At 40.2% G+C, this 25,807-nt stretch overlaps 1 protein-coding gene across 2 annotated transcripts in view; it reads left to right on the top strand.

The window, feature by feature from the left end:
• The window catches only part of LOC308109110 (metabotropic glutamate receptor 4-like), a 187,143-nt gene extending 163,978 nt beyond the window's left edge, over positions 1 to 23,165 (top strand). Inside the window, exons 8-12 of one of the 2 annotated variants that reach the window (XR_013935317.1) lie at positions 6,152 to 6,288; positions 7,565 to 8,500; positions 19,196 to 19,442; positions 19,967 to 20,019; positions 23,001 to 23,165. Coding sequence is in view for 1 of the 2 variants with exons in the window: in XM_080462482.1 (XP_080318608.1) it covers positions 6,152 to 6,288; positions 7,565 to 8,500; positions 19,196 to 19,442; positions 23,001 to 23,050 (1,370 nt within the window). In the remaining variant the exon portion in view is untranslated. The remainder of the gene's footprint in view (positions 1 to 6,151; positions 6,289 to 7,564; positions 8,501 to 19,195; positions 19,443 to 19,966; positions 20,020 to 23,000) is intronic. The other variant, XM_080462482.1, reaches the window with a different exon arrangement.
• The last annotated feature ends 2,642 nt before the right edge of the window (positions 23,166 to 25,807 follow it).

Raw genomic sequence — 25,807 nt, 5'->3', positions numbered from 1 at the left:
GTAGAGAATCAGAAAAGCTTGGTAGGTACATTAAACTATTGAAAAGTCTCCGGAGCTTTTGTTACTAAGCTACGCTTTTCTTTGAAACTGGAACAAAAATTAGGTCTTTATTTTGCAGTTTGAATACAAAAGTCTACAAAATTTCATTTAAACATTGAAACATAAAGTCATCTATTATTACTATTATAAAGGGATATTGATATATATATATATATATATATATATATATATATATATATATATATATATATATATATATATATATATATATATATATATATATATATATAATTTTAATGGAGAAGTCATCATAGATAAATAAATAAATAAATAAATAAATAAATAAATAAATAAATAAATAAATACCAGAATGTCAATATATCAGGACTTTTTTTTTTATAATGCCATGATTATCAACACAAAAACAAAAAAATAAAATTGTATATACAGTCAAAACAGTAAACCTGAAAGGGAGAAAAGCACTGAGTGAGACTGTGCAGCGTGACACAAAGAGTCTGAGCTCTTGAGGAATAAACCAACCCGCCAAAGTTAAAGTTAGTGTTAGTACCTTGTCTTCTGAAAACATGGGCGGTGCTACAGGCCTTCATCGGTCATTAGAAGCCCATTTAAGTTCTGTGGAGAGTGTCTGTGTGGGCACCTGTTATGGCTAATAATTTCTCCACAAGAGAGGCATTATAAGTACATTACCATAGCATAGCTGCTTATGTGCGTTTAACTTCAGAGTTTATCTGCACTACATATCGTTTTAAGCTCTGAATACATTCAGTCATCAGGATGTTCGGTGTTTACTGCCAATAAAGAAAAACTCTTCAGTCCAGGTAAACGGTCTGGCACATTTTCAAATCGCTGTACTGTTTTAGTCATACCCACAAACGCAAAGCTGCAATAAAAAAAAAAAAAAAAAAAAGCGCTTGACAGCTATTGAGGTTCAGTGTCTTTGCCAAGGACAGACCGACATGCAGACGTAAGGATTTAACCACTGACCCTGTGATCATGGAATGAGCCGCTCAACCACCTGAGCCACAACCACCACCGTGATGCTCCAGGTGCAAAGCAGCACTTTTGATTTTTTTTTTTTTTATATATAACACCGAGGAAGGAGGTGACAAATGTTTTTTGAGCCACTGTCCTTTAACTGTCAGTTTAATAAACTGAATGATTTTGTTTTTCAATGAGGGGCTCTTGAAAGTTTTCATGACAAAGTAAGAATTCTTATGTTCAAAGTACAGGTATTAGTACAGAGGTAGTTTTTTTTTAGGTGCTTGTATTTTACTAAGAGTCTACTCTTATAATTATATTTTTTGTAACACAAATGTGTACGTTTTACTTCTTATTTACAAAGCAGGTTAATTATTAAGGGGGAAAAATCGCACAATGACCAGTTTTTGTTTCATACTAATCAAAATATCAAATGATGAAAAGGCATGAAAAGCTTAAAAACGAGTGACTTGAACCTTCATTATAACGTCATGAACTAACTCAGTCAGTTTGAAAATGTTTACACATCCTTCTGTGAAGGGCTCCGCAGAGGAGTAGTGCTTAGCAGTCTGATGTCATAGCAAGAAGGTCCCTGGTTCGAGTCCCGGCTTGGGCTCGGAAGCCTTTCTGTGTTGCGGTGTGTGACTGTGAGTGTGTATATTTGTCTGAACTTTAATGAACTGGCTTTACCCTTAAGCAGCTTCAGCACCAAGCAACTCTGAGTTTCATAAAACTTAATCTTACTTATTATTGTATACATACCTGTACCTATTTCTTTTTAAACGTAGAGGGGGAAATATCTATTTTTGTAAAAACCCAGGAGCATGTAAACGTGGCCTTAATCTGGATCTTCTTGAAAAGACTCAGATTTATGAACAGATGATGAGGAACAGCTGTGATAAATTACGAAGCAGAGGTCTCATGAAGGTAAACACTTTCATTTAAGCCGGTGATGCTTCACAGGTTAGGGTGGGGCGTCTTTTCATGTCGCTGATAGAAGGACTAAGTTTAGTTCGGGATTACCGATGCGCTTCCCCTCTGTTAAACATAAGTCAGTCAAAAAGACGCCGAGCTGCTCTTTATCTGAGACGGAAACTAATGCTGATCGTCAGCTCAGTGAGCAGGACAGGACAGCCTTACACCGAACCAAAGAGACAAGCCACCTGAAACTCCAGTGAGACTCTGTTTTAGAAATGACGGTATCTCATGAGCACCAACAGACATTGTGCCAGTACAGTTGCAAATGAAAGGGAGATATGATCATGAATATTTAGCTTGGTATTAACCTACAGCAGAGTACAATCACTTCATCAATACACTCTTCATCCATGACCTCGGCCATTCTTGTGGCAAACGTATAACAGGAATATTCCTTCCAGCCAGCCTTTCTCACAAGCTTTTCTCCCTTGTTTGAGTATCCTCGTTGTTCGCAGAACCACTTCAGCACAAACTCTTTTACATTATGAGCCATCAAGCCTTCATCTTTTCCCTTAGAATTTTCAGCATTTAATTTACAATGCTGTTTTTATTATGGCACTGTTGGTAAAACCACTTCAGCTGTTTTACAATAAGAGCGTTCATGTGTCCATCCTGTCGCTTCAGTGTGAAAGTTAATGTTTGTAGTGGTGAAAATGATATACCTACAGTTTTTCAATTTGGTCAGCTTGGTTGAAACCTGTAATTATGCTCAATTTAGTATGAGTCTGATAGTGGTTAATTCACCGCTCCTCAGTGTTATTCCCTCTTTTTTTTTTTTATAAAACAACCTTTTATTTGCCAGTTATTTGGTATGATTGCTTACTGGAGAACATTCAGTTCATTCTTCATTAATTTGCCTCAAAATCTACGACCACTGTTGTGATTTTAACAAACATTCAAACAAGTTGTGTTTGGATGGAAAATGGCCAATTTGAGAGCACATGCAGAGTGTTAAACAGTGCCTGAGCAGCCATTGTAAAGGTTATGCCTGCAGCAGAAGGGTGGCACACTCCAGAAGTGAAGTGGATCTAGAGTAAACTCTGCCTTCCGTTCCCGCATACAGGCCATTAAGAGTTAATGACCGGCTGTCATGTCGATGCCACTCACCAAGGTGTTCTGCTTGTGCAGCGATGCAGAACAAGCACAGGTTGGATTAATAACCGCGGCCCAGCAATTATTAAAGATTGTATGTACACATCTAATTGGGATCACAGACGCGGTGAAGGAGGAAAGGGGGAGGGTCAGGGTCGTAAAATATAACATAGAAAAACAAGCACTTCATTAACCCGAACATTTATTTGAGAGCACACTCACAATAGGCAAATAAATAGCCCATGATGCTTTCATAAGTGACCTCTGCATTGGTGCAAATTATAGTGCAACACTGGCACAATCCCCTCTGGACCTCATCAGGCCCCTCTTGACGTTTGAGTGGACTGTTCAGACAGGCAGTGTGTGCACATGACATCTTTATTTCCCAATGTGCATCTTAAACATTGATGAAAATGTCTCTAAATGCTGCTCCCAATCCACTTTCCATAAAGATTGATGCCTCTGCATATTGAAAAATTATAAATACTTGGGGGACGATTGCCGCACCAATTTCCTATGGTTCATTCACTTTGGAACTCAAGGTGTTGCCCGTTGGGAAAAGTCATCTTCCACGTCAGTAACCACACTGTCATAAACCCATTAAGAAATCATTATCGCATATTTCATATCCTGCTTTTGTGTTTTGATTACTCCTATCCAACCAAGCCTCTACATCTATTTCTGCAGCCAGTGGTTGAGTTACGCTATGATGTTTAAAATCATTTAAAAGGGCTTGTCATGTGCAAATTACAGACTAACTCTTGCGTGTGATAAATGGGGTGTGGAAACAGGTGTATTTTGTGCATATCAATAAATAAATATATCTATGATCGGTGGTAATTTAGACAACAAGCCTGAAGATCCATGAAACCATTAAAAATAATGGCGTCAACCTGTTTTGCTGGTAGTATTGCTGCTTTATTCTTCAAACGCTATCTTGGTACTATTCTCAATGTTTTTATTTTTTTATTTTTTTCCGATGTCAACTGGGTCCACAGAAGCTAACTTTGAGGGCTTTAGGCATCCGCTTGAGGTTATGTGCTCAACCATGACAGTGGAGGCAGACAGCCATGGCAGAGGGGAGGAGACAGTTTAAAAATTGCTTTCAAAACATCACTCTGGACAATTATGGGGGGGAAGGGAAGAAAAAACAAGATTGGTATGATTAGGTCTTTGGCAGAAAATAAGACAGCTTACCAACAATTTTGATGTGCCTAATATGTTTATATAAACATAATGCCTCCCTGCGTTGAAAACTCAGTGTAATCCTTCCATGATCACTAACTGCTTTGTGATGTGGGCGGCATTGTCACACAGGCAAGGCTGAGTGAAACGGTAGTGCAGTAATCCAACAGGGCTGACTCATCGAGATGTGGATTAGGGCGCAGCATCCTCCGGAGTCGAAACAAAGAGCGCAAGAAGAAAATACTCATCAGCAGATTTCCATCATCGGCGATTGGCCATGTCTACCCTTTTGTTCTTAACTAGGATGTTCTATGCATTTGGGAGACTTAATAATAAATGAGTTGTGGCAAAAAATGAAAACAATAAGGAAAGAAACACTGGGACTTACAGTTTTTATTAGTGTTTAAAGGTATACATGTTCTTGTAAGTTGATTTGGAAAGTAGTCCCCTCATTTCTCTTCTCCGGAGAAGCTTTCCAAATTTAATAACTGGTAAAGTTTTTACTGAAGAGCTCGGGAAGGAACCTTTTGTGTGAATTGCTTCTTACACTGTTTTTCCTGATACGGCAAACTTTGTTACGCAATCTGAGTCTCAACAGAAAAAATTATGATTCGATTTTGATTATAAAATAAACACTTGACAATATTGTAATATACATACAAGTAACACATACAAGTAAACACATAATAAAATACTTTATATTATTCATTTTGTTATTTATGTGCTAATCGTTTTAGGACATTGTTGTCAGATGATTGTCAGTATCAAACTCCGGATAACATACTTTTTAAAAAAAAATGTTTTACAAGTATGATTCATTCCTTCTGCTTTTATCCATCCATCCATCTTCTACATGACTTTATCAAAGGAAGCTAATCCCATCTGACTGTTGGCAAAGACAATACGCCTTGGACAGTCCTACACACACACAAGAGTTAATGGTCATGAATTAAACTCAAACTTGAACACAGAGAAAACACAACCACACAAAGGACAACAATGCAAACTTCACACAAAGGCCCTGTGTCTGGAATCAAACAGGGGACTTTGTCACTGTGGCACAGGGCAAACCACTACTCCACCATGCAGTGACCTGCAATGACGACTTTTAGCAAATAGATTAATTGCTGTGAGGGTCTTATAATAATAATAATAATAATAGTAATAATAATGGGGGGAAAATCTGAAAGCTAGCCTCACTAATTTACTCTGGTTTTTTCAGTGTTCTTTGTTTTCTTTCTCTGACTCGGAGCCGCACTGTAAATCCATGTCTGTCCCCAGTAGTTTATTACACTATTCATACTCTTTTTTTGTGGGGGAGCTAGTAAACACGAAGGTGTTACACTTGGAGCTTAAAATTCCAATTATTCTCAAGTTCATTTAGCGTGTCTTATCGTAGGAATCCCACCGGCAAATGAGTTGAAATGACATTATGTCTCAGTTTTTTTTTCTCAGACAAGCATTCTCTTGTAGGAATATGTGCAAGTGAAGGATTTAAAACTGCTCTGATAAAGTTTGACTTCCTATTTTGACTTTACTCACATTTTCTTCACAATCATGAACAATGGGAAACTGGATTCTGATAGATGACTGTTCTCCATCCTCTCCTTTCTTTCCTCCTCTCTACATCTAGAGGTCATTTCTTTTTGAATAAAAATGGATTCATGGTCTCCAAACGAAGGTTTCACGTCTAATGCAGCAACATCGGTCAAGAATATATTCAATTCTGTCCAATTTCAAAACAAAACAATTTCAGATTTACAGGAATTTCAAACATGGTGCATCAGCTGTTGTCATGACAACGCATTAGCTTGCACTCACAAATCAACGCTCGGGAGGCAGAAAATCATCTCGTAATGTGCACTACATGATGATGATAATCGTTCTTCTCATCTAGGCATAGCTGGCAACCCGGTGCTTTTCAACGAGAACGGCGATGCTCCCGGACGCTACGAGATCTACCAATACCAGCTCAGAAACCGAACAGCTGAATACAAAATCATTGGACACTGGACGGATCAGCTTCATCTAAATGTGAGTTGGTTTTTTTTGTTTTTCTTTTCTGGATCTACGTTGATGTTTGCATTAAAATACTCCGTAAAAGTTTCTTTCATTTGGACTCTGCAGCTCCATGTTAGATCACTAACGCCTCCCAAGCCATTTGATAGTGCTTTGTTTCATCTTCCAAGGTGTAAATATCCAGCGGGCGCTTTAAATGATTAACACTGCAGACTGTGATGAAAACAAAGCCACCAGAGCTTAAGGACAGACATATTTAATATCGTCTCTCCAGACAGCATCAGTGACTTCCAAGAACAATACTGTGGGCAGACAGAGTGATGAAGTAACAGTATTATAACAGTAAATCACATAAAGGAACCAAACAAATTGTGTTTTCACAAAATGAAGAGTGGGCCTTGGGCAGGCAAAACAGTACAATTGAATACATGAAGCAGATTGAGAGGATTTTATTGTTTTTCCATCACACGTGCTGGCGGAGGAAAAAACAAAAAGAGGTTTGTGGCGGGCACCTACTGTGAAACATGGCACTTATAATTCTAAAGCAGTACTATTTAATTAGGGTTCTTTGAGTCCTTAATTAAATGCACATTTAAAGACAAATTCTCCAGCGTAGAATGAAAAGACATAATTAAATAAAACTGCTAACTTTAAAGACAGCGGGTCCTGTTTGAAATGACATATGTGATTTATCTTCACAAGTGTCTGTGTGAAAGGGGAAAAATCCACCAACCAAAGAGATATCTTGAAATGTATTTTATCATTTGCTCCTCTCCCTGATTGACTGATCTGTGAACACAAAAATTTACCAAAGGCAAAAAGAGGTGAAAACCAGTATGATTTTTTGTTTTTAACTTTGCACACTAAACTGTGCATTTTCCTGATACGTTCACATCTGGCTCACCAACAATGCGGCCTCACACTGAGAAAAGTTGCTGAATCTGAGAGGAACCGCAAATTCAACCTCATTGTTTGGCCTTAGTCACCTCCTTCACTCACGTAAATAAAGAAAACGGAGCAAAGGAGGCAGTCCGGCCCAGGTTCAAATACCCAAACAGCAAGTCGCTGTCGTCCTGTTCGTGGATTGTCCTTGACCTCCAGGGTTACTGACGATTGCTCAGGAGCAATAGAGCTGCAGAAGTCCTACATGCCTCCATCACAGAGCATACAATCGGCTTTGTTCACTACAAATCTCCACTTAGAAGTGCTTATCACTCACTCTGTGTCTCTGTGTGTGTGTGTCTGTGTGTGTGTGTGTGTGTGTGTGTGTGTTCCTCTGCTTCCTGTGTAGGTTCGCACGATGCAGTGGCCCGGCGGTGCCCGTCAGATCCCTTCCTCAATCTGCAGCCACCCCTGTCAGGCCGGCGAGCGTAAAAAGATTGTGAAGGGCATTCCTTGCTGTTGGCACTGCGAGCGCTGTGATGGCTATCACTACCAAGCCGACACTTACACTTGTAAGATGTGTCGCTTTGATTTGCGGCCCAATGTGAATCACACGGGCTGTGTTCCCATTCCCATTGTCAAGCTGGAATGGAGCTCTCCGTGGGCAGTCATCCCCGTGCTCATCGCTGTCGCTGGCATCATGGCCACTTTGTTTGTGGTGGTCACCTTTGTCCGCCACAATGACACTCCAATTGTGAAGGCATCGGGGCGAGAGCTCAGCTACGTGCTGCTAACTGGCATCTTTCTCTGTTACGCCACCACGTTCCTGATGATTTCGGCGCCGGACGTAGGAATTTGCTCCCTTCGCAGGATCTTCCTGGGTCTGGGTATGAGCATCAGTTATGCCGCGCTGCTCACCAAAACCAATCGTATTTACCGCATCTTCGAGCAGGGCGCTATGTCCGTGAGCGCTCCTCGGTTCATCTCTCCAGCCTCTCAGCTCGTTATCACGTTCACGCTGGCCTCGGTGCAGCTTCTGGGTGTTTGCATCTGGTTTGGTGTCGATCCTTCCAAGGCCATCATTGACTACGAAGACCAGAGGACGTCTAACCCGGTGCTCGCTCGCGGTGTGCTCAAGTGTGACATCTCTGACCTGTCACTCATCTGCCTGCTGGGCTACAGCATGCTGCTCATGGTCACCTGTACAGTCTACGCCATCAAAACCAGAGGGGTGCCGGAGACCTTCAACGAGGCCAAACCCATCGGTTTCACCATGTACACCACCTGCATCATTTGGCTAGCGTTCATCCCAATCTTCTTTGGCACGTCGCAGTCCACGGAAAAGGTACGTTTATGACCAGGGACAGAGGGTTTTTGTCTTGATCTCATTTGTTGTAATTTATAAATGATACTATAACCTTGCACCTTGTCATTTTAAAGTCTTAAAAAAAGCAAAAAAAAACACTAAGATACAGCAGATTTGATTTGTGGCAATGCCATAAAATGGATGATGGCTGCTTAGCCCCATTTTACATTAAAACTGATGCTACAACCTACAACTTCTTACCAATAAAAATGCAAAGGTGACACTAGAGCTACAAAGATACAAAGCTCTGTAGAGTCGTAAGCAGATAAAACATAAGAACCAGTACTGATCTTTGATTTCTTATACTATTGTACCAGGCACTTCAATTCTATGAGAACAATGGCCTTAATCTTTGTTACTCTATTTATGTCGTAACAGCACTGGCAGCATATTGAGGATGTACCAGATAATGTTGGTTAATAATATTAACGTAACAGCTTCTTCATCAGTTCAGTTGGAGCCATTGTGCAGTGAAACTTAATTTCACAGTCTACTACTTTACCATGTACTGTTGCATGTTAATAAACACATGAGGTTATATAAATCGCATGTCGGGAAGAAAAGACAAATACAGTGCAGCATATACAAAATGAGGTCGGACACAGAATAAGAACAAACAAGAAGACATTTTCCAAATGCATGACAGAATATCATGTCTTAAATCTGTTTTTCAAAACTTGACTGGGTCATTGAAATGAGAAGAAGTTAGACATTTCTGAGTAAATATTAGTGCTTTCACCAGATAATTTTGATCGTCACATTTTTCCAAGGCCACAATTCACCACCAGAAATGCCTCCTCTGGATAAGTAACGGGTTGACTTAAAGAGGTTTTTGTCTCGCAAGGCTTTGAGTATTCATGCAAGAATTTTCAAAGACATAATTTAAAAGACATCAGTATTAGTCACGTGTGATTCTGCCAGTGGAAGACTTTGGAATTGAAATGAGGGCCTGTTTTTCTCCCATTCTGCCCAGTTATTCAAATATGGAGTTCATTATGTTGATTTTTTTTTTTTTTTTTTTTTTTTTTATGTGATGAAGTTGCTTAGAACAATTTCATAATATATGTTGTGTATAATTCTCAACTAGTTGACCTGGGCTTTATTGTATCTGTGGGGTTTGTACATATAATACTGGCACAAATTTGATATTGCGATCACAAGCTGATCTAATGGGACTTACTGAGGATTGCGCCTGGTTGATGCACAAAATAACAGTTTAGTGCATTTAACTTCATGGATATGGAATATTAGAGTTATGCTCCAGATCCCCAAATATATTGGGAAAAATGTACGCTAATAGACTTCTGTGACACAGGCAAGCTGATGTATAATGGCTGAAAAGGTGTGGGTAGATTATGAGTGTATTTGTTTTTAATGCATTTGAATAGGAGATAAGTTATTGTGGTGAGAAGCATTTCCCCAGCTTTTTTTTTTTTTTGCAGACATGGCCAAAAAAAAAAAAAAAAGTATAATATAAATACACGATTAGGTCTTACAATCTTTTCCGAATCTCTTTTGTTGCTTCTCTTTTCCACTTATACCAGTTATTCTTTTCCGCTTTGACATTGTGGAGGATCATCTCCTATATTTTTTCCTTTTTCAGTTTTGTCTTGCCAGATTCAGTGATATTCATTGTAACACGCTGACATGTTTGATAACTTCCTCTTGAAAAAGATGTCCAACTCAGATCACATTTCACATTGTGCTTATGGTGAATATGCACTCCATCCAATGTTCATTGGTAAACAGGATCTTATGCCACGTTTCTCATGTGAATACTTTTGAACGCAGTGTAACGTATGGTGTTGTTCTTACTTGGTCACCCACACAACACATGCACACCAAAGGTGCAATCCATTCGTGTGAGCTTGCTTTTTTATCAGGGCCTGAGTGTTCCTGCCATATTCCACATACACTTTATTGTATGCTAACAACAGCTTTAGAGCTGCTTTATCTCTGGAGGAAAATAAGCCACTCAGAAAGGAGGTTCCATGTGGAAGTTTCAAACTGTGAACAAACAAGTTATCGACTTTAGACACAGTAATATGAATGTAGTCTCAAATAGCTCGGAAGGCAGTACGCATGCCTGTGACTCACATGTAAGTGACGGCTGTGTGCCACAATGCATTAGAGACCTATGAGCGGCTTACACAAACACAAGCCCACACTGGTACTCCCATGTTAAATCAATGTGTCTGACCTCTTGAACCATGGACCTGGATCACATCCAGTGGGAACACTGGAGGACTACAGGTCAAAAAGGATCCAAAAGGGGGACGTGGCAATGGGAGCTGGGCTTGGACCGCACAGTCAGAGGAGACTGTCCGGGTGCGAAGCCAGAGAGGCTACAACAATGAGGGAGTAGAAATGTGTAGATGCATTTGAAAGAGGTGTTTTGGCGTGCTAACAAAAGGGGGTTCAGTGGCTACAAGAGAGGGCATTGGTGAGGGAAAAGCCTCATACTGGCATGGACACTATCAGCAGTGCCAGCATGGGTCTGACAGATGCAACAAATTAATCCTTACCTCCTCCCTTTTGGGATTAAACAAAACAATGCATCAAAATGCCGGCCTGGAAAACCGGCTGTGATAGTTAGCTTTGTGAAAAAAACCTTCTTTAGAGTGTGCACTGTGCGGTGCAAAGCATCCAGAAATTAATTTCAATCGTATACAGCAATGCGGAAAATCAATAAACGGCTGCAACCAATTGTATTACATTAATAATACAATATGTGACCAGCAAAACAATGAATTAATTCCATACGCTCCATGTTGCCCTAACACGTCCAAATTGCTACAAATGTGCATATCGGTCTTTCTTCACCCTGTGTGCTCTCTGGCATAAACAACAAAACTGCAAGCAACGGCATCCACCCTTTGGAAACAATCAAAAGCTTGCTTGGCTTAATGTGTGCAGCTTGTTTTCTCCTGCATTTACCGGAATGTATTCTGGAAAAATTGTATAAATTGTGGTCTGTTGTCAGTATACGTTCTCATTATCATACACGTTGCATACACAGTCAAGGAAAAGCAGCTTGAGTGCAAAGCCCACATTATTTTTTCATGCGAGTGTTGCACGTCTTCAGTCGCATGTCAACAGCCGCCATGGATATCACTGAGTTCTTTGTTTAATCATCCCATCTTCCCTCTCTGAAGATGAAAGAGAATTATACAATCACAGGGAGATTGAACAGCTTTTTTGGAGGATGAGGTAATCCATTAGCCAGCATGGCCTTGAATAGTAAAATAGAAGTGTGGGGGGGGGGGGGGGGGGGGGGGGGGGGGAATCTTTAAAGGGTACGGGAAGTTCTTCTTTTTGTTTCTTTCTCTACACCTCTAAAGACTTTAATTTACAAACCCTGAGAAACTTCTGCCCAGGATTAATCTTTAACACCCTGCATCCAGCCTCACTTTGTATGAGTCACTCATTAATTATTATTTTCTGCATAAAATTGTACACACAATGACTGGAGGATAGTTTTACTTTCATCGTTCAAACTTCTGCCATTGCCTTGAGCTAAGTTAAGGTAAGACACAAAATGGAACGCAGCATTTAAGTTCAGCTTCAGGGAAATGTCCCACTTTTTTTTTTTTCCTTTCCTCATTTGAGCGAGAATAACCATATTTAATATATAACCAAAAAGGCCTGTGAGAGCCTGAAAAACTTAATTTAAATCGCACTCTAATTGATTTAGCTTTGTCACGCCATGTAACACTATCTCAAAAGGAAGAATTTTCCCTCTGTAAGAAGGCTGCAATTATTTCAAACAAGTAAAAAGAAATAGCACATTCCTACAGAGAAGTAAGGTTGCGTTTAACATTTACAAATATATCTCACGCCCCTTGAGCACACAGAAGAGTGCTATAGAGGTTTGAGCAACCACATGCGAACCATTAGTGTTGTGAAACCACAAACATGATCATACTTGACAAGAGACAGTATTTTATGCTATTCATACTGAGAATACAAGGAGAGTAGTGGAGGGAAATACTTTTGACATCAGTCAAATATTAGCACCGTGGGTTCAGGTTCACATATATTCCATTGACGTCCGGAAGCCGTACAAACACAACCATAAGTTCAATTATATCTTGCAGGATCATTGTCCCGATGCGCTGCTTCATCTTGTTAAATTGTGCCTGATCACAGCATCTCTGGGTAAAATATTTAGCCCGAGACTGGCCAGTTAGCACTGTTACCATCAGTTTCAATTTGGTGGAAGCAGGGTACATTCTGAATGGGTCAGCAGTCCATCAAAGGGTAATCAGCCAGAGAGTCACGCACACATTCACACCTACAAGCAATTAAGAGCCACCGATTTGCCCCAAATGAATGTTTTTGGACTGTGCGAGGGAACTGGACAAAACTCACAGCGGGAATATTCAAACTCAGATGCAGACTGGGAATCTGGAATTTTCCCACTCTGAGGCAAGAGTGCTAACCTCTACGTGGTTGTGTGGGAGCTGTCATTTCACGCTGGTTATTATTTAAAAGCTCGAGTTGAATGTGGTTGTGCATCTCCAGCTGAATGCTTAAATATCTTCCCGACCCATTGTTCTATTGGAGCACTGCGATTGCTACCGGATGGCTTTATACCCCGGACTACTGATGGACAGCTGCAGTACAGTTAAGCAGTACATGAAAAAAAAAAAAAAAAACACATTTGCTGACGAACAAAAGGGTAATAATTTAATCATGTAGTCTGGCCATTTTTATATTTTTGATTCATGCTATATAATTACAAAGACTCCTGACATTGGATAATGATGGTACACTTTATACTATTTGGCAAATACAGTATAATTAAAAAACAAAAAAAGAACTGTGTCGTTTTTTACAATGTAACTCACATCACAGAGGCCATTAACTTTGTCTCAGTGGAAGTTGTCATCTTGCAGTCCAACTTCATGTCATATTGAATTTGCACAGTGTAGAATGGAGTCAATGTAAACGATGTTTAAAATAGCACAGGTTTTTTTTTTGTAAAGCTTAGATTTGATCAAAATTAGGTTCATTTTGAAGTATTAACAACATTCAGACCAACCCTCAATAGGCTCTCTAATGTCACAAGCAGACTGGTATGCAGTTTGAAAATCACAGGCCAACATGTCCTCCTGTGCTCCGTTACCAACTGAATATCACACAGATCTTGCAAGCTGAAAATTGAAGGTAGTCCGCGATGGAGTGCCAGACATGATGTCGGGGGGGGGGGGGGGGGGGGGTTGGAAACGAAGACCCTCTTACTGATTCGCTGAGCTGTTACATAAACAACGTTCTTATTTAAAAAATTAACATGTCAAAGCAAACACACCTCATAATCATCGTACTGTAAATGACAGGCCCCACAAAGCCCCACAGCCCACGTCGACACGTCTTTCAGAGCAATTAAATGCTCCAGTTCCTCCGGGTCTTGATTTACCTTATCTCGCCTGCGTGTGCACTCATCACCAGTTTACAGCAGGCCTCGGCATTACAAGCACAGTCATTTATTTGTCATCTGGTGCCAAGGATGAACGTAACGAATGCCACGGGAGGCTCTCCCTATCGTTCAAACACAGACAACTGGTCCATCTACAGAGTGTCATTGCTGAACTTTATGCGAGCTACAGGAATAGAATCGACACCTGCGTACCTGGAGAGACTGTCTAAATCAGCGGCTGTCCTGAAAGGCCGAGGCAGGAGGAGGAGCGTCAGACAAAAGCATGCATGGGAGTGAGGCTTCAGCACAATAGGCTCAGCTCAAATTCAATCAGCCCACACACAAGAGGTCCTGCCATTACAGTGCATTATTGCACTGATGAATTGAGTGCTGTTGTTTATTCCTCTATGAAGTCCCCATCACACTATTGGCACCGTCAACAAGATGACTACTGAACCTGCTGCTTGTGCACTAGTCAGACAACCAGTGGGAGTTACAGTGAGTTCAATGAGACCCGAGTCAGACAGGAGTGCGCCTGTGACAGCCTATTACCTGTTACCTGTTACTCCACCACCACCACCACCACCACCACCACCCCTCGTCCTCCTTTACTCCTGGCTCCTTTGCATGAGCTTCTTTTGGTCTCCTCTCAGTCAGAAGATAAACAGCATCATTCACAGTAACTCCCCACAGGCCCGGTAATAAATAATGAAGATTGATGCTGTGGAGCAAAGGGAGCTGCGAACATGTCGGACTTCACAGAGCAGTTGTTGCCTTCATTAGGCCCACAGCACTTCAGCCCTCCAGGTCTTGCCTGTTGACCTTTTGGGTTGCTCCAGTAATGGTTGAAGGGGCAAATAAAGCTCATCAAGGCCAGAGAATTGTGATCTTTATAAATGACGTTCTCCCATGAAGCTATGCTATGGTGTCCCCCAAGGCACCTATTTGTTTATTGGCTTAATTAGAGTGCAATTATATTGAATTCTCAGGCAGCCAGCCCCTCTGCTGAACATTTCCATAGCTTGCTGAGAAATAACACAGAGGCTTAATGGAGAGTGGGAATTAAACAGTTTATATCAATTTGATAGTTTGAATCCTGAAGCAGTGCCTCTCCGGGGTCTTTGGTTGAAAATAGATTCTGGTTACATTTATCAACCCTGAAATTAATCCGACGTCAGCATTTATCATGGACGTTCTCACCAAGTTGTGCGGAGTCCTTCTCTCATGTACGGACCGATAGATCCTCGACTTTTTCATAGCTTCCAGTTCAGTCATTACCGCCGCCATGAGCAGCTTTCTCCTATGTTTCGCCTCAGGCCAGATCTGCTGACGGCAGCGTGACGATATTAGTGCTGTATATACCATACAGCAGCTCGCTTTTATGAGCTCCAGTCGCTGAATGTTCAGGTGCAGCGCAATCAAGATGGAACAAATTAATGGAGGGAATCAACGATTCTTTCTGACACTGAAAAACAAAACTCTCGTTTCTTCGCTCACGTGGCTCTGTGAGGACTGAGAGAGGGTTTGGAGGTTTTATTTTCTGATGAATTACCAGAGAGACAAAAGTGTATTGATTTTACAGGCTACAGAATTATTTCATAGATTAATGTCTCTCAAATATCAATAAATATACATTTGCGGTGAATTGTTGTTTGACAAAATGATGATATTATGTTAACAACTCGATTTTTAGGGCCGAACGTATTTTGTTGATAAAGGATTGTTGGAAGTGCTGAAACATTAAAAATAAGAATGCAATCATGATGTGATGTAATGACAATTAAAAGAAAAGGGAATTTTGAAGTTAATGCCTTCAGCAGTATGGAAAAGAGAATTAATTTAGGCTTCTCAGTCATCACAGTGAGAAAGATGTTTTGATCGGACAAACCAGATAAATATCTTGATGCAACCTGAGCATTTGCGGGCTAACTCGACATGTGCTTTTTTAAAAAATATGTTTCACAGATGAATTAATTAAAAATAAATCTGCACGTTGATCAGATAACCTTAATAAATACATTCTCCAGCTAAAATATGACTAAATATTTTATTTCTGGTTTTGTTGCTCCGGGTTATTGTTTGTAAGTTGTATACATTTTAGGTTATTCATGGAATTTATAGATTCGGCATCAATAAGCCACTGGCTTCATCATATATTTATTTTCTTGGTCAAGTAATGCGAACAGTATATGTTTGGCGCTTGTACTTTACATGTGTTAAATAACCAGACATATTTTTGCGCAACCCAGAAATAAACCATGCTTACAAATAAACCATTCATCCATTCATAAATGTTATTATTGGAATATATCTTGTTCTGTGACACTGAATCTGCATGCATGACTTTACTGTTTGGGATTCTTATCTTATGACGTATTTTACTTTATTTTCATCATTCACCCAACATGTCCAAGTATATATTTTGGTGTGAAATCGAGGGACTTTAAAGACATTATTCTCGGGTGAACAGCGGCAGCACGCTTTCTTTTCTGTTTATGAGAGGAACAGCTTGGGTTCAACAGTCCGTCCCCGAGGCGCCACTGAACCGAGCCCCGAGCAGTTCACTGGTTAACGCTCCCCGCAGCTGGGAAGGGACCACTGCAGCTGTCCCTCTATCATACCGCCTCCATTCTTCCATTCTTCTCTCCAGCCAGCAGTCCCACGTGGTACCAGGCCTGGCTGAGATGAGATACGGGCAGTCTGGAGGGAAAGCACCAATGAGAGTCACAAATAATGAAAACAAACAAGATATTCCAACTGAGGTGTCATCTGGGGAACTAAATGCTGCTTTGCTTTGATGAAAAAACAGCAGTAAACCTACTGGGGGGGGGGATTTAACTCCAGAGGTTAGTGTCACACAAAATCCTCACAACTTTATGTGTGAGGTTTTTATTTGATGTCTTTGACATCACTGCCACAAGGAAGAGCGGACTGTGATTTGCTGGCATGTCTATATTTAAATCATATATGTGAACGATTGAGTCAGTTGAAGTTGTAAATTAGGCATCATAGTAGCCTGAAGAACAATTATACTCTGTTTTTTTGTTTGAATCCAAACCTCATTTCCACTGAGAGTCACATCATTTTGCCCACAGCGATGTTTCATATTGAAAATCTGCAAGACACATGTGTCCCTTTTCAGATTTTTTTGAGGGGGAGAAAATGATTCAATGAAGCTTATTTAATCTGTCAAATTGAATTAAAAGCACACAATAAACAAAAAGTTAAAGTCCAACATAGAATATTGTTTTAACACTGCATTTGTTGTTTTCTTTAAATTGTCTAAACTGGAATGTCTTTACTTTTCCCCCCATTGGCAAACCTTTCATGGGTGAAGTAGCTTTTGATGGTCACCCAAAATGAAAAGATGATTTAGGACTTAATTCTTACAAAGACATTACACCCAACAGAGACTGACACGACACTGAAATAAAACATTTCACTGTGGCTCAAGATCAGAGTTGAGTCAGAAATTTTACAAATAACTATTGTGAGAAGAGACAAAAGAGAAACACAAACCACAGTAAACGTTATATCACCACTGTTTCCATACGTCGATGACTGAAAAATAAAAACTTCACGATTATGAAAGAGTATTTACATTAACCCGGCTAAAACTCCGAACCCAGTATCAAATGAGATTGAAGAGCTAAATTACATGATTTCATTTCACTTTCATTTAATTTGGACCTATATTCAGACAAAACCACCAGGAGTTTGTAGACTTCTTTAAAGAGATCATTTAGTTTTCATCAGGGTTATAAATACCAGCGTTCCCCAAAGGTAACGGACGGTATTACTAATCAGATGTTAACCAGGACTCGGTGACATGGCTAAAATAGTTACCCTTAATATATATTTTCATTGAGGAGTAAATGCTAAACTAAATATCCCAACAATCTTGATGTGTGCTAATGTGTTCACACAGGAGGGTTTATCTAATATATCATTATCCAGAACGGGGGTTTATGGCTGGTGAGTTCAGAAAAAGATTTCTTTCCTACTGCAATTAAAATACAATATTGAGACAGATATAAATAATGTGAATCATAAAGTTTTATGCCAGGTCGTTTAATTAAGGCCAGCTAGAGAAGGTGATAGTGCTTGTCAGGTCATGGCCCCGACTCTTTGAAACTCCATAAATCCAACCTTTGTGACTCTGTGTGTCTCTTTTAAATTACACTTATAACTCTTCCATTCAGACTTGCCTTTTCCCCTCTCTGATCATTCTATGGCCCCTTTTGGTGATTTTGTATTGTGTTCAATGTTATTTAATTACACACAATCTCTGTATGTCCCTCTTTCTTGTTTGTACAGCACTTTATTGTTCCGCCTGTGAGAAGTAATGTAATCTCCCCATCCTAGCCATCCATCCATCCATTTACTCATTAATTTATCCATGCATCCCTTTATCTATCCATCCATCTCTTCATTCTTTAATTTCCTCGGTCATTCATCCAACCATCCGCCCACCCACACCTACACAAATACATACATGACCATATCCAATAACAATACATATGGAAGGCCATGGTCTTAACATGGGTATTATTGTTATTGTCAAGGCAACAGCCGGCCGTTTCAAAAGAAGTCATATTGTATTTATTACCTAGTTTTTTTCCCTCTTCATTAAGATTTTATATATCCGGGCATGGCTGCTTGTAATTTTTGTTGTTCTCTCGTAGCTTCTCTTGTGTTGTGAAATGACCGATCTGCCAAGAAACGTTCTAAGGTCCCCCTGTCTTGAAATTTCTGCAGTTTTACAAACAGTTAAAGGAGACCCGGTGAGGATGATACTCACTGTTTCCCTCCCTCGTGATTTAGATAATCCAGCCATGTGTAAAATTCCCAGGACCTTGTTATTCTTGCATTTTTTTTTTTTTCCTTTCTTTAATGGGCCTGCTTGTTATGACTCACAACAAGATCCAATTGACTGTTCATATCTGTACTCAGCCTGATGAGATGGCAATATGAAAACTAGCATGGCAGAAAATTAAACAAACATGGTGGCCTTGGCTGATACGCCATAAAAACTGATAGGATGATGATTTAAAAACAAGCTTTGGGCGGATGAAGTAGATTAGAATTTGAAAACAATTGAATCCAGGCTCCCGGCAGCTTGGCCGGTGAACAGGTCATTAGCTGCTTTTGTTACGATAATGACCTGCACATGTCACCTGTACTGCTCAGGCCAGTGAAGGCAAATCTGATCTTGTGCGTTGTCGACTGGTGTGTGTGTGTGTGTGTGTTTGCAGATGTACATCCAAACAACCACGCTGACCATCTCCGTGAGCCTGAGTGCGTCGGTGTCCCTCGGGCTGCTCTACATGCCAAAGGTCTACGTGGTCCTCTTCCACCCCGAGCAGAACGTGCCCAAGCGCACGCGCAGCCTCAAGGCCGTGGTCACCGCCGCCACCATGTCCAACAAGTTCAACCCCAAGGCTGGACTCAGACCCAACGGAGAGGCCAAGACCGAACTGTGCGAGAGCCTGGAAACGCAATGTAAGAAACCCACGTCCTTATTAGGAAGGCCTTAGCGTGAAAATTTTTAATTTTTTTTTTCTCTCTAAGGACTATTTTGTCCATCAGTATCTGCGAATCTACCAGATGTGACGATAGGAGGCTGAGTAAAAAATAATTACTTATCAACAGATGTGTAGCATGTTATTTAACACTCCAGTTATTCCAGTGAATGTGCCTCCGTTCATTCAGTTGGTGGGGGGTGACTAATGCGAGGAAACAATACCGGATTCTCAATTATATCTGTCGGGGGGGGGGGACTGAATTCACAAGGAAATTGATTACAGAGCAAAGAAACTCGTCTCCTGGAAAACCTCAAAATGTTTCCCTCCGGTGTTATCAGTTTTATTTATTATTTCAACTTTTGTTTGATAGTGTCAAACATTTTAAAAGCGCCTTGTACCTTTTCACTGTACTCTGTTTACACTCTTGCTGCAATGATTGATTCATTTGGGTAATTGAGAAGAATTTCTTAGTTTTAACAACTGATCACTTGTCTGAGACAGGACTCTCTGGTGGCTGCTGTTGGATTATTTCTTGGCTGGGAGCAGTGACTTTGGTAAGTCTCCGCCGGTCGCTCCACAGCTGCTCCCACCCAGAAATAGTCAGCCATGAAATGGGGAAATTTTCATTTTCACACTTTGATTTTTTCTACAAATTAAACTCACAAGTCAAAAAGTTTTAATTGGTGAACTTTAAAGCATCTTCGCTCAGAGTCGGAGACGCAATTTCCTCACGTTTCCAGTGTTTTCACACAATTTTACTTCTATTTGATCAGGAGGCCTTTTCTGAAACAAAGACTGACCTGACCCCAGGGGAGGTCTGGGAAAAGTCACGGCCATTTAAAACACAAAAAAACCCCAAAAGCACATATTCAAGTACAACAATACAGTATAGGCATAAATATTCAGACACATTAACACACTTCAGTTGGCGCACTTCTAAGTGAAATTATTCAGATTTAACTTGAGATCTCTAAACAAGTTATTTATTGAATAACTTGTAGAGAGTAAAGTATATTTTCAGGAGTCATTCCAATCCTTAGGATCGTTATAAATAATATGTTTTGGTTGCCACCTGTAAGCTAAAAAGAAACAACTAAAAGAGTCCTAATTCAAAAAGCCTTTATTTTATTTCAACTTTATAATCAATTTCTCAATAAGTTGGTTAAGATGTGTTTGAATGCTGCTACAATTTGTATTTCAAATGATTCACAGGCCACTTAAGTGCCCTAAATTGAAAAGTGTTTAAGTTCATTCTAATAGAAGGTTTATTTGTGTGTTTTGTTAAATCAAAATGAGCCCTCAGGAACCACAGACTTTGAGAAACTTTTTTTTTTTGTGTGAAAATCGTAGTAACTAGATGATGAGTAAGTTAAAGTGAGTTAAATGCCATTGGGAATCTAAAAATAGAGAAATTATATTTTTACAGTAAGAGTGAAATAAAACGCTTAAATGCAATACAAGTCAAATCATGCTCATTGGCAGATTGACAGACAGATTGCAGTATTAATTCTCTCTACAATATAAAACTTTTGTAGTTTTTTACTTTTTTTTTTTCTTGTTGAAAGGTAACCAGTATGATGTTCATTTCTGCACACCTCTGCTACCAATAGTGCCTCAAAAACAAACATACCCAAACGGCCCGTCGTGTTTCCACAGGTTTTGTGGCCATCATACATTCTCCATGACCGTAGGGCTGTGGGTACTGAAAGGAAAGAGGAAGGATACTTTTTGATCGCCTTGGGTTCGCAATTTACTGATCCTTTTCATAGTGAAACTTAACGATATGAGATTTGAACCTCTGAAGTCAAACTCCCTTCTCCAACCTCTTGGCCACTACGGTCTTCCATAGTTGGTTTGACTCTGGAATCGAACAGATTTACTCAACAGAATTATTGATTTAAAAAAAAAATAGACAAGTTAAGACACAATAAAGCCAAGCATGTTATTGATTTGAGCTCAGTTTGAATCTAAACTTTTTATTGTTACTCGATTGGCTTTTCTTTTTCTTTTTCTTATTCGTGCCCTTCATTCTCATTGCTCACATGCTAAAGATTATACCTGAAACAGTAATCAGATTACAAACAATCAAAGAGCATCTGACTCTTCTGAGTCTCAGCATGAGCTTCCTCCCCGTAATCTCGGCAGCAGCCAGTAAAAATGCGCGGCGCCACTGTATCACTGACACACTCTGGATTTATACAAGCAAAGTCGATAATGACTTCAGCAATTGACTCAGCAGAAATTACTCGTGTGACGTCCAACATGCTCTTCCTCTGCGTGCCTCGGGCAGGAAAAGGTTTTTAATCGGTCACGTCTGTCAACAGAGATACATCCCCGCCATCTGGCCCAAACTCCGAAGGCATGGAGCCTTTTTGTCACACATTTTAAAAGCTGCATTTCCCTCCTTTACTTTTAATAGCGGCAGCAGTGAGAAATGATCTCTTTCAAAGAAGAATACAAAAAGCTGACAGTGTATTTACTGTTAACACAAAAACAGCAATCAATATAAACGGTGTAACAATGCGCTGAAAGAACAATGGTGCCGCGTTGTGAGAGCCTTCAGCTCTCACAGCACACATCGGCTGCAGCGGCCATATGTTAACACACAAAAAAGCATTAATTCAATTCTTACCCGGAGTCTCTAAGGTTAATAAGGCCTTTTGTTCCAATAAGTGGCAAGAAGGCCCGGATGCAGAATTGATAGCCAGCCACACTCTATCCTGATGCGGTTAGCGTTTACAGGGGGCCGAACAGAGCATGGATATTTGAATAAGCGCCATTTGTCATTGTCATCGCCGATGTGGATATACGGCGGGATGAAATTGAAAAATTCCTGTCTGGGCCGGCTCCCACAACTGCTGCGATCTGGTGGCGATATGTCAGGATTTATCTGCTCCACCTCGACGGATCAGCTGACACGGTCTGTGGAGACAACTGCAAAGTCGAGTCCTGATAGCTGCAGAAGAAAAAAAACAAAAAAAAAAAAACGGAGCTGGTGGTGATTTCTTTTGGGTGTCGACCAGCGGTGGGCAATTAATTCTCCCCTGGGGCCACAAAAAACTGAGATTGCTGTGGAGTTTTAATATATCTCCTAATAAAAAGCCACATGTTACATTATTCTCTTAAGCGACCGCTCTGTTCTTTAGGTGTTTTGGCCATTTAAGCCGTAATCATTGAACACGGCGATCTGTTTCTCGCTCAATTTTAACTCATTGAGTAAATACATTTAAAAAAAAGAAACAACAATAAAGCATCAGTATTCCTTTCTTATCTTGTTTTTTTGAATTATCATTTGATCCATAATTTGTCCATTAAACTTCACACAGGCCGTTTGAAGACAACCAGAGGTCACAACAACGCAACGGTCTGACACAGATGAATGTAAATGGAATTTGAAGCCATTATTTGACATTTCATTTCAACCTTGATCAACCAGCCCAAGAAAACTGAGAAAAAGCTGCTCATCTTACAGATTACAATGGCACACCTCGACTCTGTTTGAGGCTCAATCTCCTTTTTCCTTCTTCTCTTTCAGCTTTCTCTACAAAGCAAACCTACATCAGCTACAGCAACCATGCAATCTAAGGGACAAAGGTTCTTATCACAATTTGGGATTTTCACCCCGGCAGTGAAAGATGAAGAAGAAGAAAAGAAAGAAGAAGAAAAAAAAAAACATGCAGTGGAATTTCACACAGCTGGCAAAAAATAAATATATAAATAAATAAATAAAGGTGGATGTGTGATTGTGCGGGTGGATTTCACACGATGCATTGCCCAAAGACGTGACCCGATGCGGCGAGACCACAAAGAGGTGCAGGGATGGACAATACAAGAGACCAGAACAGATAACAGTACATTTTTAAAGTCCCATCTTCTGTCTGCCTCACAAGGATACACACACACACACACGCACACAAAAAGAAAGAAAAATAAGAAATACTTGTATGGCAGCGGCTGAGAGACTGAAGGATGACTCTTTCCTTTAGAGTGTTTACATTTCAGTAATGCCCGTTTTCAAGGACTTCACTGGCATCCTGAGCAGAACTGACTGAAACCGAACTGAAATCAAGAAAATGTTCAGGTGTTCTTAATGTCGTACGCAAGTTTTACAAACTGCAATGAATCTTGAATTCTTGAGGCATCACAAGGAATAAAACAACACCAAAAAGGCATGAAAACACAGTCCGTGGACTTAATTTAAAAAAAAAAAGAAAAAAAAGAGGGAGGGCTTGTGTTTGTTTTTATTTCTAAATGTATTCTGGTCTCACGATGACAGGAAATGGGGATCATCTCAAGACCAAATGCAACAGATACCTACCAGACACAACTTATTTTTAATTTCCTCCTCCAGGATCCCGCAGAGTTTCACAATACTGACTTTGTGTGTGAGATGGTCTTTGCCGATTTTGAGCATGCCAGTTTCAACATCCTGTGTTGTGTTGTTAAAGAATAAAATGAAAAAAAAACAACAAGAAAAAAAAAAAAAATGGGGGGGGGGAAGAAAAAAAAGAAAACACTATCTTTGGAATGCGTTTGAACTCTGTTGCAGCGTTGTTAACAATTGTTTGGGCCCAAGCCTATTGTACGTTAAAAAACTGTTCTCAAATGGTGAAGGTCTAGTGAGTGATTGTTTATCTGTGCTTACGTGAGGCCATGATTTGTATTACCAGCCCAAGGCTGCCACTGCCCTCTGCGTACCTGTATGTGCTTTGAAAACAGTGGCTCGTGGTTGAACTGAACAGTGTTTTAGCCAGGAGATCTCGCTGCGAGCTGCCATCCAGGATGACCCTCCCATCACTGCCACCAGCTACTCTCTTGGTCTCACGTACGGCACGTAAGGGTGAAGCTTAGCTGTACAGATCCATTAGGTGGGGGGGAGGAGGGGTGGGCGGGGAGAATTAAGATGAAGTATGCCCTTGAGAGGATCATGCAATATGCCCTGAAGGTGATATCCATAATGGACCAGCTACTGAGAAAATTCATTACTGTACATGTCTTCCTCAGGCACTCCCATGATAAGGAAGAAGTGTCAGGAAGTTGTAAGGCTTCTCGACAAATGAAAATCTAATTGCAAAGCGATACAATATCTCAATCAATCACCCTGAGCTCAGTGATCAGATTAATAGTTGGTTGGTTTAAAAAGCCCTCTAATGTCTTGGGAGATAAAAAAAAAATAATAATAAAAAAACCCATTGTGGGGTCATTTGTGTTGTGAATTCAATGCTGCTTTCCATGCCTCCCTCTGTATTACTTTCAACACCATTTGTGTTGCAGAATAAAATGTGAGTGCTGGCCAAATTAAATGGCAAGTTAATGTATGTTATTAAATAGATTGATGATGTCTGCTTTATGTCCTGACATATCCTAAAATTGGGGAAAATGTACAAAAAGATACAGTGCCTGGCTATCTGACTATGTACTTGTAAAATCTCATGAAAACTAATGAAGTGTGTGAAGCATGTTTAGGTTTTCTTTTCTTTTTCTTTTTTTGTTCATTTCTTTTTGTTTTTGTTTTTATATACAAAAATTTAATTTCTATTAAAAATGTTTCCAATCTTCAATGTCTGTTTATAGGTTTTATTCCAAGAAAGCTGCCACAGTATTTTTTTAATCTGATCATTTTGTTCAAAAAGAAAGAAATATCCTCCAGTAGGTTATTGCAGTCAACCCGCCATGTACAGCGTGTTATCTCATTAAAATACTGAAGGATACATTAGCAGACTTATATTATCTCCGGGTACATGATTGCAGGAACCTCTGTGTGCTTTCTACCCCGTTGTGAAGAAACAATAGCGATTTAAAAACAAGTTTGTCCACCCAAAGGGAAGAAGGACAATGGCTGCCAACCTCTGAATAACATGTTGTTACGATTGCTCTGTTAATAGCACTGCAAGGACGGAGAGCCGGTGGAAGGAGACATGAAATTATATCAAATGAATGGGTAGGCTCTGCTTAAATCCAAGGCCCCTGCACGCGGGGGGCTCTCTGCATCCATCGTCTCCACGCCTCCCCAATCCTGGAGCTCGCCCCACAAAAGCCTCGCAAATAACAGTTGTTGCATAGCAAGGGTGCTAAATGCATGCCCAAGTGCAAGATTACAGCAATATGCGCGGCCGAATGTACGACATCTTCACAAGGCACAGTGCGGCGTTCGCAGTGGGTCTCGCTGCAGTTGCCGCCTTCCTATTTATTACAGCAAATTCAGAAATATGGCATCCTGTTCCGAATGATGAAAACCACACGCGGTGTTACTTTTTTGGGTAGTCTGACGTATTATTATATATTTGCTCAAAAGAAATATTTGCTGACGTTTCAGCTTGAAGTCACAAACCCGCAGACTTT

Source organism: Lipophrys pholis (genome assembly GCF_963383615.2).
Source record: "Lipophrys pholis genome assembly, chromosome: 4".
NCBI classification, from domain to species: domain Eukaryota; kingdom Metazoa; phylum Chordata; class Actinopteri; order Blenniiformes; family Blenniidae; genus Lipophrys; species Lipophrys pholis.
The sequence above is the reverse complement of the archived record's forward strand: the minus strand, read 5'-3'. Positions and strand labels throughout refer to the sequence as shown.